The 18675-nt window shown below is 28.0% G+C and overlaps 2 protein-coding genes across 2 annotated transcripts in view; one reads left to right on the top strand and one right to left on the bottom strand.

Moving 5' to 3' along the window:
- Nucleotides 1-18675, top strand: part of LOC111641185 (N-acetylated-alpha-linked acidic dipeptidase 2-like) — a 90987-nt gene that overhangs the window by 66653 nt on the left and 5659 nt on the right. Inside the window, exons 10-17 of the mRNA XM_023387313.1 lie at nt 588-673; nt 6909-7028; nt 9085-9167; nt 9248-9379; nt 10476-10579; nt 12536-12626; nt 17088-17171; nt 18285-18291. Coding sequence (XP_023243081.1) covers nt 588-673; nt 6909-7028; nt 9085-9167; nt 9248-9379; nt 10476-10579; nt 12536-12626; nt 17088-17171; nt 18285-18291 — 707 coding nt within the window. The remainder of the gene's footprint in view (nt 1-587; nt 674-6908; nt 7029-9084; nt 9168-9247; nt 9380-10475; nt 10580-12535; nt 12627-17087; nt 17172-18284; nt 18292-18675) is intronic.
- LOC111641186 (jerky protein homolog-like) lies at nt 2249-3078 on the bottom strand. Its single transcript, XM_023387314.1, is given in 2 exon segments — nt 2249-2761; nt 2764-3078. Coding segments are annotated over 2 exon segments (789 nt in total). The 5' UTR covers nt 3052-3078; the 3' UTR covers nt 2249-2260.

The raw sequence follows: 18675 nt of genomic DNA, 5'->3' as shown, positions 1-18675 counted from the left end.
GCGGCCGCGATTTCTGATATTATTTTTCTGCGAAAACTTCGTTGACCTTTGGAGACATCATTAATATAAATAATTTTTATGGCCGTTAAATAAGAAATGTTTCTTTCACAAGAAATGTATAAAATTACAGTACTAAACAGACGATAGGTCGCCTAACTCGCCGTAGCGTGACGCTAGACGGCGAAAAATATATATTTAATTATAATAAAGTTACAATAAATTAAGTTAATATATAATTATATATACAGTACCTAATTTATATATAATTAATATATAATTATATGTACAGTACCTAATTTATATATAATTTATATAATACTGTCCAGACGATAGAAATCTCTCCGTAGCGTGGCGCTACGGACGGCGGGTAAGTAGTTCGGCTGCCCGATGACGTTTTACATATTATAGGAGTTATTTTTACCGTTGTTTACGGATAATGCCACAATTTTTATAGGAATCATAACTATAGGAAACGGTTTTATAGGGGGATCTACTGTATATGCATAATATAAAATATATTAATTTATTAATACAACATATTTATACTACTATTCATTTATTTATTTATGAAATAATTATATTTTCAGAAAAATAAAAATGGAAGTAAATAATAATAATACACAAGTTATGATCTACAATGTTATAGGAATTATTCCTGGATCAGATGAGCCTGGTAATTAGTGCTAATCTTTTTATAAAAAATATAAGATATAATTTCTGTAAATATAATTAATTAGTATTAAAGATTAACATAAACAATTCTGTATTATATACAGTAGAGCGTTGTTTATCCGAAGGTCGGTTATCCGAAGGAATTCCAGTCGACAAATTTAAATTTTCGCCAATGCTGTGGCGCTGTAATCTTCGGCTATGTCTTAGGCTACTCAAATATTTTACGTTTTTGATACTAAATTAACTTCTGAAGTATAATTTTTTTATTGTTATTATATTTTTCAATATATTTATTTTGTTCATACAGAATAAAAAATAATTTTTAACAATACAATAGACTTCGTTAGGCTTAACATCGACGAAAATTCAACACAAAGCGACACGCAACGGAGAAAAATTTCAACACGGGATAAATTAATATATTTTTTCATACATAATTGGTTATCCGAAAAATAAGTTATCCAAACAACCCCAGTCCCCAAATGATTCGGATAAACGACGCTCTACTGTATAGAAATCTTACTATATGAATATGAGAAGTGATTGATAAATAAGATCTTTAATTTTATAAAATGAGTTTGAGAAGAGATAGAAAAATATGATTAGTTTTGAAAAGTAGTAAAAATCATTTATTGTAATTATACATACAGTAGAGCATTGATTATCTGAACTCAGTTGGGAACTGGGGTTGGTCAGATAACTGAAAAAATGGATAACCGAAAAGTATGAAAAAATACATTATTAGTATAGTATATTATTATATTTCATGTATTTAGTATATCGCTATTAACCTACTTTGCGTTGAATTTTCCTCGATGTTAAGCCTAACAAAATTTTTTAAAATAATAATTGTTGCTATTGCATTGTTAAAAATTATTTCTTTATTTTGCACAAAATAAATACAGTATTGTACTGTACATCGAAAAATATAAAACAAAAAATATATATATACAGTATTCAGGTTACATATTTTATATAAAATAGGCTTATACATTAGAAAAAGAAGTCCAAAATTTTCTTCTTCACAGCTGACACTCATTTTTTTTGCCGCTAAATCTCACACACGTTATAAAAACAGCAATTGGATAGCATCACATTCTTCCTGCTGTTCTAATCACTTCATAGCTGTCTCAAGGCCATGAAAAGCTTCCTCACTGGATGGTCCTTTTTCAGCATGGTTGTCGTCACTAGGTTCTTCCTCATCGTTGCAAGGGTCTTGGTTGTCGATGACAATGGCAATGATTTCATCGTCCGACAATATTTGATAGCCAGGGTCATCGACATCACATTCGAGCCAGTCTTGAATGTTTTCGTTGTCGCATTCTTCAAATCCATAACATTGTTTAATCAGCCCACACAGATGTGATACAAATTGGTTGTTTGGTGGTTCTTCAGGTGCTGTGATAGCTCCTACCATCAGATGAGTCTTATTCCAAGCTGTTATTAGTGTAGTGTCCTTGACAGTAGCCCAAGCATCTGCTGCCATGTACATAGCCTCCTTCAAGTTAATTTCAGCGTACACTTGCTGAATTGTTTTTTCACATTCTTCTCCAAGCATTACCATACGCAGCAATGACTTTCTATAATATCATTTGAAGCTTTCAATGACCCCTTGGTCCATTGGTTGGAGGACTGAAGTAACATTGGGAGGCAGGTAAACAACTTTAAACTTTCCATTTTCTCTTTCCAGTGAAATGTTTGAGGGATGACTTGGGACATTATCAATCAACAACAAAACATTTCCAGTATTCCCAGTTCTAAGTTGATGCTTTTTGACTTCAGGGATAAATACAGTGTCATACCATTCTATAAAAATGCTTGTATCCATCCATGAATTCTTTTGATTTTTGTAGATGACAGGCAATTTTTTTATTCCCTTAAAGCACCGTGGATTTTTAGACTTTCCTATGATTAGCAAAGGTAGCCTGTGTGTTCCAGTAATATTTCTGCATACCATAACAGTAATGCGTGATTTGCTTGCCTTAAAACCAGGTGCTGACATTTCATTCTTAGAAACTAGAGTTTTTGTTGGCATTTTCTTCCAGTTCAAATCAGTTTCATCCGCATTGTAGACATTGGTTTTTTTGTAACCATCCTTATCAATCATGCTTTTAAAGACTTTTTCAAACGTTCAGCTGATTCAGTATCAGCCGACAATTTTTCACCTTGGATGTCAAATTCCCTAATTCCATGCCTAGATTTGAAATGCATAAGCCAGCCGGTACTTGCTTGAAAATCAGTGTTACCCCCTAGTTTCTTGTTCATTTCAAGAGCTTTTTCACAAATCAAAGGACCACTTATTGGTTGTCCTTGGCTATGTACCTGCATGAACCAAGTGTAAACTGCAGTGTCCAAATCCTTGTTTTCTGCCATTTTCATTGTTCTTCTGTGCAAGCTTCCATTCTCACTGTCAAGTACACTCGCAAATTTTTTAATGGCATCATTGTTCTTTTTAATATCTGCTATTGTGGTTTTTCCAACTCCATATTCCCGAGCTAAGCTTGATCTACTAGCACCACTTTTCAACTGATCTATTATTTTAAGTATATTGGAAGCACTGAGAACAATGCATTAACATTTAGTTGCCATTGCAAATGGTACAACAACTACAGCACGATCTGTTACAAGTGTGAAATTCACAGATCCAAAATTTATAGCACCGATGAAAACAGATTCTGATTCAACATGACACAGTCCTGAGAAAAATCCACACAAAACAAACAACCATTCATAATTAAAAAATTAACCCTTGTTTAAATACTGGCCTCCTTTCAACAGTCGAGCCAGTATTGCCAGCTAAAACACGCAAAAATTTAACAAAAATAATATTAAAGTATTCAAGACATAGCCAAATATTGTAGCGCCACATCACTAGCAGACATTTGAATTTGCCGACTAGAACACGGTCAGTTAACCAATGTGATGGTTGATTGGGGGTCAGATAATCGATGCTCTACTGTATTTATTTTATGATATGATTATTTTTTGAGTAACACATTTTTCCAAACATTTAATTCAATTTTGCATTCTTCACCTGAAAAACCTTATTTTTCTTGATTCATTTCAATGTGGCAAGTTAAACTTTGGCATTTGATGAAAAGTGTTGCCTTTTTAATTTTGGGAACAACCAGATGTCTGGTGTTGCTGTATCTGGACTGTAAGGAAGGTGTGAAATAATCTATAACTTTAAGTTCTTTAAGTGTCTTCACTGTTTCTTTCTGCAGTGTAGCCTTGCATTATCATCATACAAGAAAAATATAGTTCTCTCTGGCCTTACATTTTTTATATTTATATACCCATTGCTATATTACTGCAAATTTTCAATTTTAAAAATTCAATTAGTAATTGTATCTTGTGAAGTATGGAATGTTTAATTTTGATTGTTACACAATGAATTGAGACTGCACAAATATAAACTAGAAATGTTTTATTACTATATGGGAGTGATTATGTTTTTAAAACATTTTACAGAAAACTGCAATAGAAGACCTTATTTGTTAATCAACCTTATACAAATAAATAATTTTATGTACCAGTTGATCATAATTAGAGTACCCCTATTTAATGCTATCAAAAGTCTAAATGCAATAAAATGTGGTATGATAACATTTCAGGACATTAAAAGACATTTTCATAAAATTAATTTTTATCTTCATAGAATAAAAATTAATACAAAAACTTACCACTATAGTACTTTTAGAACTGCATGTAACAGAAATTTTATTTGTACAGACTTGCATGCTGTACAGAGACCTTAGCAATGCAGAGGATACTGCTCTATATGGTTGCCATTATGAGCATATATAACTTGAAGGTGATAAACAGTATATTTAGCAGCTGACCATAATCGATCCTCTGGGATACTTCTCACTTGCAGTGTTATACAATTTTTTAAGGTTGCCAAATTTGTAACATGTTCTTGATAAACCACACTTTTTAAGTGTACTCCTCACAACCAAAAATTACACAGATTAAGATTTGGAGAATGAGATGGCCAGATAGTAGGAAATGCAAGACTAATTACTCTGTTATTGGTAAAATGTTGTTACAGAAGCTGCTGTATGTAGCAACTGATGATGATAGATATTTTATTTTGCATGAAAGTGGTTGACTCAAAGCATTCTCACTTGCAGTTAGCCTTGATTATCTTTGGATTGTCACAAATCATGTCACAGGACATGGAACTAGTTTATTCAAAGAAAAATGGTCCTATGATAAATGTGGCTGTGAAATATCCATCAGATTGTACCTTTAAGTAAGTGAAGTGGAATCTGCTGGAAAACATAAGTATTTTAACATTTACAGTTCATAAGGTGTTCATAGGATCTTCCATATCACAAAACATTCACTTCTGTTCTGGCAAGAAGGTCAGTTAGGTTTCCTCTTGGTAGCAAGTAACTGCTGGTTGTGGCTAAACTTGTATGCGTACAGTGCACTAACTTTCTCAATATCTTCTACATTGGGCCATAGGATACATCCAACTACTATGACATTGCATATGCATTACTGGAGCTTGCAACATTATTCATCAACTGTTCAGCAACAACTGTGGTAACCTCTTTAATGACTTGTGAAGAGATAGGTTTGTGCCCTCAGCTGGGTTGAACTCCCAGACATCCAGTTTTTTGAATTTAGTGATCATTCTTTTTAAAGGTTGTAGAGTTTATGATCCTCAGCAATAAGTTCTTATGAATGCAAAATTTTCAAAATGCAGTCTAATTATTGTTATTGTTTTCACAAAACAGCTTCATGTGAAATGCACATTCTCATAAAGTGATAGCCATAAGAGCCTGTCACAATTGTTGAACTCCATTCTTATCAGCTACATAATTCATAATGAAATTCAACAGTTATTGTTACTTCTATATCCAGAATTTGGCTGAAACATGTGTTTTTATGAAAAGGAAACTACTCTTTGTTGCTTTCAGTGTCAACTGTGCCATAGCAGTGAGTTTTGATACTAATCTATTTAATAGAAATATCTTTTGCATGTACTGAAATGTCATGTTGTATTTGAACTGTTAAATATCTCTGTAGGCAATGTGGAATAGGGATACAGTAGAGCATTGATTATCTGAATCAATTGGGGACTGGGGTTGTTCAGAAAATCGATTTTTCGGATAACCGGTTATGTACGAAAAAATACATTATTAATATAGTATATTAGGATATCCCAATAATAGTATATTAATATATCCCATGTTTAAATTTTTCTCCATTGCATATTGCTTTACGTTGAATTTTCATCGATGTTAAGCCTAATGAAAATTTTTGTAATAATAATTGTAGCTATTGTATTGTTAAAAATTATTTCTTTATTTTGTACAAACAAAATATATTGAAAAATATAAAAACAAAAAAAATTATACTTTAATCGATGCTCTACTGTACTTTAATTATGATCATGTTGTATTTTAATTTCCATAAACTTATTATTCTGTGTGTGTTAATATTAGATAATTTGCTGATTACATTAAATCTTTTCCTATAGTTAATACTTTTTATAGAAACCAAAGAAAGTTGTGGACACATCTCCTAGAATATGTGGAAGAGAATTTTGTAGTTACTTAATTATCATCACATAGTGATGGTTGTTGGGAAAATGTGGTATTCCTCATTTGTCACTCAAACAGCTAGGAATATACCAATTGAATGATTGTAAATATATTACTATTATACAAATGAATTAAAAAACCTATAATAAATGTATTGGTTTATTTATATGAATATAAAGGAAAAAATAGTAAAGTTTTTCTGCATAAAATTTATTAGTTCTAACACTTACCAGATGTAATAAAATTGGAATTAAAACTAATCATATTGAATATTACTGTATTAATGTATCATTAATATGGTAATGCTCAATAAGATTGCTGTTTTGATTGAAAACTGAAATTACAAAATAATGTTTGAGCATTTAATGTAATGACAAAATAGAAGATTTCAATAGCTTTTTCAAAAAAGATGTATTATTTTCCCATTCATTTGCTGCCTATTAACGACAACCATTGAGAATATTCTGCTAATGCTTCATTAAATTTTATTCTCTTACACTAATTCTCAAAATAGAATTTTATCTAAAATTCTCTTCTGCACATCCTGAGAAACATTTTTAAAGATTATATAGAGTTTATGCCTTTATTCAGATTAGCAATACATAACCATAATGATTTGATTTTGTTATATTTATAAATTTTTTAGTTAAAAAAAATTTAATTATTTTTTTGTATATTTAGATCGTTTTGTGTTATTGGGAAATCATAGAGATTCCTGGACTTATGGTTCTTTAGATCCTTCTAGTGGGACTTCTGCAATGCTTGAAATTAGTCATATTTTTGGAAAATTACTCAAGGAAGGTTGTTAATTATTTTGTTTATATCTAAGAATATGCTATTTTAATGTATCAACTTTTTTATTACGCTAATCAAATATTTTTATTTTTTTGTAGAAAATAAGTTTGTCTTATCAAAATGTGAATAGGTTTTATTTTCTCTTCAATTTTTTAATTAAAAAATAAATAAATATCATTTTATTTGTATTTCAAAAACATGAAAAACATGCAATATCTTTATATAAAAACACTGTACATTTGTTATAAGAAAATAACACTTTTTTATGTATGTTCTTATATAACAAATAAAATGATTAAAATATTTAAACATATGTATTAAATTTAATATAAATATACAGTAGAAATTACAAAAAGAAAAATTAGTCAAATGATAGAGCCTGACGAACATACATGTATTTGGTCAGGATATGAAGATTGGATGAAGATTTGGGTAACATAATGTTGATGAATCTGCATGGTAAGTAGGAGTTGTGGGTTAGGTCCTACTCAGGATTGGTCTTTTCTCCCAGAATAGTTTTAATTTATTTATTTCCAATTATTAAATTTAATGCAAGATGGCAGTATAATCACCTGCCTTTAGTCAAATTATATAATGTCTGAATAATTAATTGGTCAAGTTCTAGCATACTAGTTAATTTGGATCTCTCATTTGGATGGTATAATCTGGGCTATTTTCCAAATTCTTTCATTATTGGAAATTGGGATTCACAATACTGATTCTTGAATTTCCAGAAAATTTCTGGGAAGTCAAGTTGGTTGGTCCTTCAATGGTCTTCATTATAAGTTGATTTGACATTTCTAATTTTTGCTTTAATGGGAAATGAAATTTGGTTTGGTGCAATTCTGTTTGACACATGTTTTACTGTATACATTCAACTTGCCTTAAAACAAAAACCAATAAAGTTAATTCTCATGTTAAAGCAAGTTTTGCCATAGCCCTGGCAAAATGCTATTGTCACAATGTTAATTTTTACATGACAGTGCAAACGAAATTTTACTAGAATTTGTTAAACTGTACTGTAAATTACCTTTGCAAACCCAAGAAATAACACTAATTCCAATAATGGTTGCTTTTCACTTTTTGATGTGAACAATAAAAAATAGTTCTGTAATAAATATTCCATTTTGAATAGCATAATTTCTTTTCGTAGTAAGCAAAGACAGATTTGATCTCCAATTGTATGCAAAAAGTTTATTAACATTATTTCTTTTTAATAAAATACTGTAAACAATTCACATACCATTTATTGCTGACAAATAAAAAGGATAAACTAGCATCACAAACCTCAAAAAACCCTTTGATATATCCAGTTTTTTATTTTTTAAACATAAACAAACATTTTCAGGTTCCTTCTGAGCTCTGCTTCAAGTTTTTTGCTTTTCTTTTACATAGAATGTTAATTGACACTATTGTTCGAATTCCAATTTAAATTAAAACTCTAACAGTAGCATCAATTCATGTTTCATTTAAAAGAAAAGCAGAAAATCTGAAGCAGAGCCTGAAAATATTTGTTTACATATTTGTTAATTTTCATTTTATATAACTTTATTTAGTAAATTAATTGAAAATATAATTTAGAGATTTCAATTACCTATTAAGCCTTAAGTTTCTAAATTGTACATCCTTAACCTCAATTCTGTAAATCATTAATACGAATTTTCAATAAAGCAAACTAACATCTGTTTCCCTGACAATTCGTATTAATGTGAGTTGACTGTATAATGTATTTAAGACTAACTATATTGTTTGTATTGTAATATGATCTCATTAAAATAATGAGTTTCCCTAACTCAAAAGTTTGTTAACTCAAAAATTTTTCTGTTCCTTACACTTTGAATTATCAAGAGTTTACTGTATTAATTTTTGAAGGACTTTAAAATAAGTAGATGTAAGTAAAAGATTCAATAAATATGAGAAATTTTTGTTGTTTTGTATATTATATATAATTTTACAGTTAATAGCAATAGCAAATACTAATTAATTAAAAAACTACTATCTTAGGTAATTTTAATTTCAGTCAGTTTTAAAGTGAAAATTTAAATTTAAATTATTTTGATAGGTTGGAAGCCAAGAAGAAGTATTTTATTCTGTAGTTGGAGTGCATCATTGTATGGATTAATTGGTTCAAGAGAATGGATAGAAGTAACAAAAAATTTCCATATTAGAATTTTATCATTATTGTTATTTTCACAAAAATAATTTAAAATTTTTATTTAAAAAAGGAAAATCAGAAAAATCTTATAGAAAAAATAGTGGCTTACATAGATGTTAGCATGGCAGTTGAAGGAAATACAACATTAGCTATTCAAAGCACACCATTAATGTATAGAGTGTTTTCTGAGGCAGCAAAGAAGGTATTTTTTTGTCATTTTTGTGAAATTTAAATTTAATATTAAATGCTAAAAAAACAATATAAATAAGCAATTTAATTATTAACCTTAATGGTAACTCATTTCAAATATTTTTACTTAGTATTTATTTATAAAATGCTTGCAATAAAGCCAATTTTTAGTTTCCAATATTTTTATATATCAAATGAATTTTTATTATTATAGAATATATTTAATGTTAAAGTTGTAAGACTCATTAACTTACTCCTAAAAAAAATGTAAGTTATAATGTTTTTATGCTTATTTATTATAATATTTAATTACCTGGAGGCAGTTGAAATCTATTGAGCAATTAAACAGAGAGTCACTGTTAATTTCAAGGAAACAGACACTGTCCACAGCATGGCGTGCCATTTTTGAACTGGATTCCACCAACACAAACTTGCATTAATGATATTTTAAATTACATGGGATATTTATGTCATAATAATTAATATGTAATTAATTGATTATTTATTCATTTATCATTTAAATAATATACATACATATTTTGAAATTATATCCTGAACATAACAGATATATTTTAAACACAATGTATTCTAATTACGTAATCAGTTGTCACATCTAAAAAAACATTTGATTTTTGTTAGCCATTTTGTTCTATATCGTTTTTACCTTATGATGTCTATTTTATATAGATGAAAACATTAGTACATTTTTTCTTTTCATAATGCTGGTGTTGGTTTTGTGTGTTGTGCGTTCATTATAATAATTTAATAAAACTAAATATTAATCAAATAACAATAATAATAATGCAAGAACTTCTAGGTTAGAATTGAATTAAATTGATTAATGTTTTGTAAGTTCAATCTACAAGTGAGCATTGTCATCTTATCTAATAAATTTAATGATTAGTAAATTAGAAATAATGTACTTAAATTTTTGATGTGTTTGGAAAAAAGTACCAATTATAGTGAAATTCAAACTGTTAACTATCAACTAATGTATGAAAGTTGTAATCTAATATTTGATAAATAATTGTTCAAGTTATGAAATTGTTATATTAATGCTAAGAGAACAGTATGCTTTATATTTATGTGTAAAAAATATTTTTATTTAGATTCCAAATCCAAATGCGTTAGAAGTTTCTAATGGATTATTATCTGTGTTCAATTCTTGGCTAAATCACTCAAGTCAGAATTTAATTAATCCATCCTTACCAGAGTAAGAATATTATAATTATGTTTATGAAATAAAAGCATTTTATATTTGATTTTTTATAGTATATAATACAGAGAATTTAATTATGATAATTAACAACATTGACTAAATATTAAGTAGTAATATCCTTAATTAATGCAAAAATTGTATTAGCTAGAGTTTATGTATTAAACACATTAATTATCTAATGCTATTTTTTTGGAAACTTCAAATTTTTAATTGTATTAATTTTTGATTTTTGCTTTTCAAAAGTACTAGAATTATAGTATAGTATTATATTGTGCATTTTTTCCTTCATAGATTTTACATAAACTGTTTTGAAACTAGAAGAAAAATTTACATTTTCTGTAGTTCTTAAATATAAGTGATCAGAAAAGAAATAACGTGTAATAAATTAAATTAAATGACTAAATTACTTAACTTCCAAAACTTTCAAATTATATATCATAAAATATTTTAAAAAATGTTTCAATTATAGGTAAGGATAACATATTTATATCTAAATTTTAAAATATACTTATTTCAACTCTAATTACTCTTTTTTCAACAAAATCTTGTTATTAATATCATGTAGTGAGGATTGAGAAGCTTGGTGTATAGATACATATATAAACAATTTTTTTTTGTAATTCTTGAATAAGATTATGAGTTTTTATTATATAATTTCACCTGTTTGGTTACAAATGCATTAATATTACAAGTTGTTATTTAGTAATTTAAGCTATTTCAAAAAACTAACAGTTGGCATGTACTTAATGAAAACAAAACCACATTGAAAGGAAGACCTGAAAATAACATACAAAAGAAGCATAAGTGCTTCAATAAAAATTACCCATGAATTTTGTCTAGAAGACCAACAGCTGGTTCTGTGAAGAATTCACTGTCTTGAGTTCGAGATTACAAAAATCATGTGATCTGATGAAAACAATCTCTATTAACAGCTAAAGCTATGTATGCATTCTATCGTAAATATGCATATATATTTAATGGATTTTGGAATTATTCAAACAATAGATTTTTGCAAAAAATGTCCAAAATAAATAAATGTGAAACAGATTTCTTCCATAAAAATAAAAGAAATTCCCTCTTCATTAGCAATGTGTAAAATATCCAAATGACCTTGAAGTGTGTAATTAGTAAAACTGAAAATAAAACTGCCATTTGGGCATAGAAACTTTCCTTATAAACACATAATTTGTTGGAAGATTTTGAAAATTAAATGATATTTTTGTGGGTGACCTGATCAGATTATGACTTCAAATTTCATTGTATGTGTATTTCGAATTATCCAAACTAAAATCTATGCAAAAACCCTATTCTCTTAGCCAGATACTAGACTTAACTTCAAATTATGCAATACTTTGAGTTATCAGATATCGAAATAACAAGATTTTACTATAATACAGTAATACCCCAAACTTACGCGATAGGTGGGACCGAGCGATAACCACGTAAGTTGAATTCGCGTAAGTTGGGGTATAATTTTGCAATTTGTGTAAAATCCAAGTCGGATGTATGTAAGCTAATAAATGTTCTCGTTAACCTTATCTCATCTTTTGATTCATTCATGGTTACAAGAAATCACCACATAGTCTCTCAAGTCTCCGTAGATATAACAAACATAGAAATAAATAACACAAAATAAATTGTAGCTATGTGTCGATTCCATGTGACACATCCAAAACTTGTAAGCTGAACAATAGTGTGGGGGAAGTGAGTAATCAAGAGTTGTGTGGTGCTCAAACAAAAGATGAATCAACAAGATTTGAAAATCGCGTAACTTCGGGTTCATGTAAGTCGGGGTAGCGTGAGTCGGGGTATTACTGTAATTTTTTTTGTTATCTTTATTAAAGTTTGATACAATATAAAAAAGATTTTTTATGCTGTAGTTTTGTTAAATTGATCATAAAATTTGATATTTATAATTTTATTAACAAATGCCTTAATTAAATTTTACAGATTTCGGAATTTAGATGACAGTAGTGATCATGCAACTTTTTTGTTTGGTTTTGGAATACCTTCTGCAAATTTAAAATACAGTTGTTATAAAGTAAGCAGTTTTATTTATTTAGTTTGAAATGTAAAACAATAATAAAATATTTTAGTACATTTTTAATTCAATTTGTTTTTGGGATTTTGAAAGAACTTCAGAAACATTCTCAATTAAAGTGAAAAGCAGTTTAATACTAGTCATATTCAAGCTGGAGCAGCCATATCATGATTTAGAATGAGTTAATTCTTAATTAATAGATTTAGAGAAAAGTTTTATCAAGCAGATATGGAAAGAATAGGAAAGAACTTCATCTTACAGGATGATGATGCATATTCTTCCTGAATATGAGATAAAGATACAAAGAATAATGATTTTTCCAGATATTTTCAAGAAACAGAATGAAAATTATAACACACTGACTAATTTGAAATATTACTGCAATCAAAATGTTGGAATTTAAATTAACAACTTCAAATAAATTGGATAATTTTAAAATGCTTTGTTGAAATGGGAATTTTTTTAAACACTTTTTGTCCTGTGGGCACTAAAAGGACTTTCTTTTAGCCCATTATGGGTTCAGCCATACTACTAATGGAGCAACCAGATGATAAGACCATGGGTGTGACAGACCACCTCTCAGATATTTCAACCTGTCCGGATTCAATCTCTGGTTCCTGGATGGTAAGCTTATGCCTGAAATACTTTAATCATCCAGTCAGCAACACGGATATTATTACCAAGAAAGTTCTTCAATATACAAACAACTCATAACCTGATTTTAATTGATGAAAGCCAAATGATCTTTGCCAAAATTATTGGATTATGTTAATGATTAATTAGTAATTAATTATTAATGTAGCCAATAATTTATTGAATAATCTCATCTTAAAATAGGATTAAACTGCTTTTTTCAAGTCATTAAAACATTATTTATATAGAAATGCCTTTAGTCACGTATGTACAGCTAAAAGTGATTGTTTACATAATTCATTAGTTAATTTTGGTTTTATAATTATTTTAATATGATTTTATAATTTTTGCTCTGTTGTATTTTTAATTTTATTTATTCTATTTCTTATTCTATTTTAATTTTAATGAATTAATTTTAAATTCATAACTGCATTCTACATCATTCTTTTGTATCTATGGTTAGCCAAAAGTGGCTGAAAGCATTTTTATGTATAGTGCCAAGCTTTGTGCATTTTTATGATAATATATTCAAAATATTTATAACTATATATAAGTATGAATCTTATATATACATATGAGGGCCAGTGAAAGTTTACAGATGTAGAAAATGTATTAGGCATAAAGCAACATCTATTGCATATGTAGTAAGGCAATTCTTAGTATTATTTTTACCAAGAGATGTCACTAGTCATCCAGTGTGTTGCCACATGCAATTGCAAGAAATGAATATGGTGTCATTTTGACTTGAAGAAGCAATGCAGATGACTTGTGAGAATTTTTGGAGCAATGATGTTTATGATTTTAAATCTGGTTTGTCCAAGTCAATATGTCTTGTGTGCTTTCAGGCAGCCTTTCCAGACACTTGTCCATCATGGACACAAGTTTTGCTTGGTGGTTTGGTGAATTTTGACATGGAAAAACAAAGCCTGAAAAATGAAGCCAGAAGCAGCTACATCTCAACTACAGTTACCCAGGACAGTGAAGCTCATATGGTGATTATGGTTAGAGAATGCCTCCAGATAACTTACAAGGAAATTTATAACAAATACATACTGGAAGTAGAATAAGTTGAAAAATAAACTACACTGATATAAATCCAGCAAAATTTAATAAAGTAATAACGTTTTCAACTGTTTTTCAACGATCATTCTCAGTTACCAAAAATAGAATATTAAATATAGAACATAAGATGCATTCGAAATAAATACAAAAAATAAAAATTAACAGAAAACGCCCTAGCAGATGAACTAAAGAAAAATGAACAAACAAACCAAATAAATAGCGAAAAAGGGCTGCTAGGGCGTTTTCCGTTAATTTTTATTTTTTGTATTTATTTCGAACGCATTTTATGTTCTATATTTAATATTCTATTTTTGTAACTGAGGATGATTGTTGAAAAACGACTGAAAACGTTTTTATTTTATTAAATTTTGCTGGATTTATATAAGTGTAGTTTATTTTTCAACTTATTCTATTTCCAGTACATATTTGTTATATGAAAAGTAACTTAAAACTTGTATTAATTTTTATAAGAATTATTTAATAATTGATGATTTAAATATATCTTTGTTTTTTGCTGTAAGAAAAAAATTATATAAAATGTTGATAAATCATAATTGAGTTATATCAGTTTTTCTGATATAGTTAAATATGTGACAGAATATGGATAAAAATAATTATTAGTATTTAAGCCTTTATCATTTGTAATCAAAATGTATTTTTATGCATTATAATCAATTGCATTATATTCTAATATTTCTTTCAAAAATTATTAGAACAATCTTTTAATAACAACGATGCTTTTATAGTTGTATTATTACTGGTATTTAATTCTTGTTTGTTTCAAATTATTTNATATCTTCTTGTAGCATTGTTCTATTTAATATTTTCTTTAATTAAAAATAAACCTCGCTGTTATAAATCCAGCAAAATTTAATAAAATAATAAGATTTTCAATCGTTTTCAATGATCTTTATCAGTTACAAAAAATAGAATATTAAATATAGAACATAAAATGCATTTGAAATAAATAAAAAAATAAAAATTAATGGAAAATGCCCTAGTGGATGAAGTAAAGAAAAATTAACAAACAAACAAAATAAATAGCGAAAAATTAATAATTGTAAAAGGACCTCCATGCAGTAGACAATGAGTCCACATCTCTATGGTTTATACAACCGATTCTCATGTGCGCCTTATAGATTTCCAATCTCTCCAGATGTTTGATCGTTTGCCTATGATCGTTGAAAAACGATTGAAAACATTATTATTTTATTAAATTTTGCTGGGTTTATATCGGTGTAGTTTATTTTTCAACTTACAAGGAAATTAATAACATTTTGCAGGTTGGATTCATAGCCATGTATCTTTTGCTTAAGGAAAGTTTCACATTGCTGAATGCCACATTCTCTCACTGAAGAGAAAAAGAAGTTCATGTGGAATGGTGTTATGACATGATTTAAAAATTTGCAGGTGGGATATCAAATGTTTGTGGGATGTCATTATTGGTGATGAAACAAACATTTGTCTATCAATATGAGCCAGAAACTAAACGGCAATCCTAAGTTTGAATTTTTCCTGACTAAGAAATTTCTCTGAAGTTGAAGTGCCCAAGAAGTGTTGTCAGCAAATAAATAGTAGCTGTGTTCTTTGGTAAAATTGGACATATTTGCACCATTACTCTGGTTGAAAGAAAAATCTTTACTGTTGAATGGTTGCATTAATATTTGTCTTTGAGGAGATTTGAGGTGGTTAAAGATGGACTGTAAGCTCATCTTCATCAAAAGAATGCATCCACTTACATGGCAACAAAGACCATATTATTTCTAAATTAATCAAAAGTACGATTGGTAAATCATTTACCCTACAGCCCTGACCTGACATCTTGCAATTTCTTTCTCTACCCAAAAGTGAATGGCTTTTCTTTCTCTTTCTATGGACATCCTTTTGGATTGCCAGAAAAAGCTATAAATGCCTACGGAGATCAATTGGGGACCATTCCTGATAAACAGTGGTCTGTGTGTTTCAAAAAGTGATTCATCTGGATGAACAATTGCATTCAGTATCAGTGTGCTTTGAGAAATTGTAAACAATGTTGGTAAGTTTCACACCAAGTTTTCATGTATCTAGAAACTTTAAGAGTGATCTTTGATTATATACACAAAATATAATAATAATAAATTTGTATATATAAGATTCATTTATCTGTATATTTGATTTAAATTTTGAAAAATTATATATTACGTAAATCCTCACTTAATCACCCATTACTCAATTAAATGTCCATGGCCAAGTGAAATGTTTTTCATACTACTGTAAAGACTAATTTCCAGTGTACAATTTCATCCAGCAAAATGGATATTTATAGACCATTGCCTAGCAAAGACCCATTTATGGACATAAAAATCATGCTTATAGATAGACTTCATTGAGCAAAAGACAATAAGAAATGTTTTCTGTTCAAAAGTTATAATGGCTTGAGACAAAAGCCATACTGAGTTAGTGGGGGAAAAACAATCCAATTTTCATATCATCAATCACAATAAAATTGAATAATAATAATATATGGACAAAAATTTCAGAAGAATTAGGAATTGTTGATAATTCTAATTTCATATGTTAGTGGATAGAATACATTATTGTGGAAAATATCTAACGTTATCAAGTATCCATTTTTCTTCTGTAATAGATGTGATTGAAACAGATTCAACTTCCACATAATCACCTATAGGTGATTAAGTAAATGTTCTAATTGTTCATGGGAAATTAGGTGAGGATTTACAGTATGTTATTTTTTATTGTAATATTTATTTATGTTGTTCTTTTTAGACAGTTACTGTATGTTCTCCACTTATCCATACATTATATGAGACTTCTGCTGTTCAAAGTAAATTAATAGATAGTGAATTTCAAGTAAGATAGTTTTTTAATATCAGTGTTTTATTTAGATACATTTCTATTTATTGATTAAACTTTTAAATTTTTCTGTTAAGTTTTTAATTTGTGATAAGTTACAAATAATTTTATTAATATGTTAATAATAGAAAACTTAATCCTTTGCCTCCATAAACTATCTAGGATTCAATATCCAAATTTTGGCTTAGCATTTCTTTCTGGAACTCAATACTACAAATACATCTAAAATTGCACTCCAACAATTTTTTGTATGTGTGACTTTCAACTATTCTATGTAGCATCATACTATTTGAGTTTTATTTTTTCTTCTACAAAAATACTTTCATTATCATTAGTGTCACACTCAATAAATTATATTTTCTGTTTTTTACTCTATTATATTATTCTCATCATTATTTCTCTGAATATCATAATTATTTTCAATTTCTAACAATTTAAATAATGTATATTATTAGAATTGTCTCTGTATAGTTCAAAGTCAAATTTGTCTTCACTTTCAGCATTTTCAAAATCTTTACAAGTTTCTCTTTTTTTCTATTTTCTATGGATGAAAATAAACACAATATTCACTTGTTGCTGTATTTGGCATTGACAGACTTGTGATATTTAATGTCTCTGTTCCCTTAGCCATTCCAGTGTATACTTGCAGTTTATAAACTACAGTAACTGTGGAGCTGTAACATATCCTAGGCATGTTGCTACAATATTGACAATAGATTTGTGGTATTTATATAATTGATGTTGCTGTAGTAGTACTAAAGGAGTGCAAAGGATTAAATTTTTTTAATCTTAAAAATCAGCATTAAAAATTTAAAAGCACTGTCATATTATATTAATAATAAATTACTTGAATTTTTAAATAAATGTTTTCTTATTACTTTTGTTTGAGTTTGATATATTAAAAAATTAAATTCTACTAAATTGTTTTTATTATGGTTACTATATACATTTTTTTCCATTGATAAAATGTAATAAAACTATATGGTTTTATATTTTATCAATGGAAAAAACAGAATTTGAAATGTAAAATTTGCTTTCACGCCCTATTACTCTTTGAANTAATGTAGAAAAACTTATTATTAAAAAATAAAAAATAATTATTATTTGTAGGCCGTAGGTAAACAAGTTGAATTTACTTGAAATATATAGAAAATACTGAAATCATTCATTTTCCTCATTTTCGTTTAAAAAATGAAGTGTATATGTGCTTTTATGATTGATTAAGGTCGTTTGTTAATATTACAGTCAGATTTTATAAATTAATTATAGCATCCAATAATAAGTTTTTTAACATAATTGTATTTAGATTAGTTTGAAGTTAACAAACTTTTCCAGTACTTATTGTAAAATTACACATTCTCATTTACTAGAAAATGACATAAATTATGCATATAATTTGATTTATTAAATCTAATTTAGTAACATAATTTACTTTTTTTCTGTCTAATCTATTTGTTTAATCTTATCTCTTAATATATAAATAAATAATATTTTAATATTT

This window comes from Centruroides sculpturatus, unplaced genomic scaffold, assembly GCF_000671375.1.
Source record: "Centruroides sculpturatus isolate CEXI.00-Female unplaced genomic scaffold, Cexi_2.0 scaffold1307, whole genome shotgun sequence".
Classification (NCBI taxonomy): domain Eukaryota; kingdom Metazoa; phylum Arthropoda; class Arachnida; order Scorpiones; family Buthidae; genus Centruroides; species Centruroides sculpturatus.
This window is presented reverse-complemented; position numbering and strand designations above follow the sequence as displayed.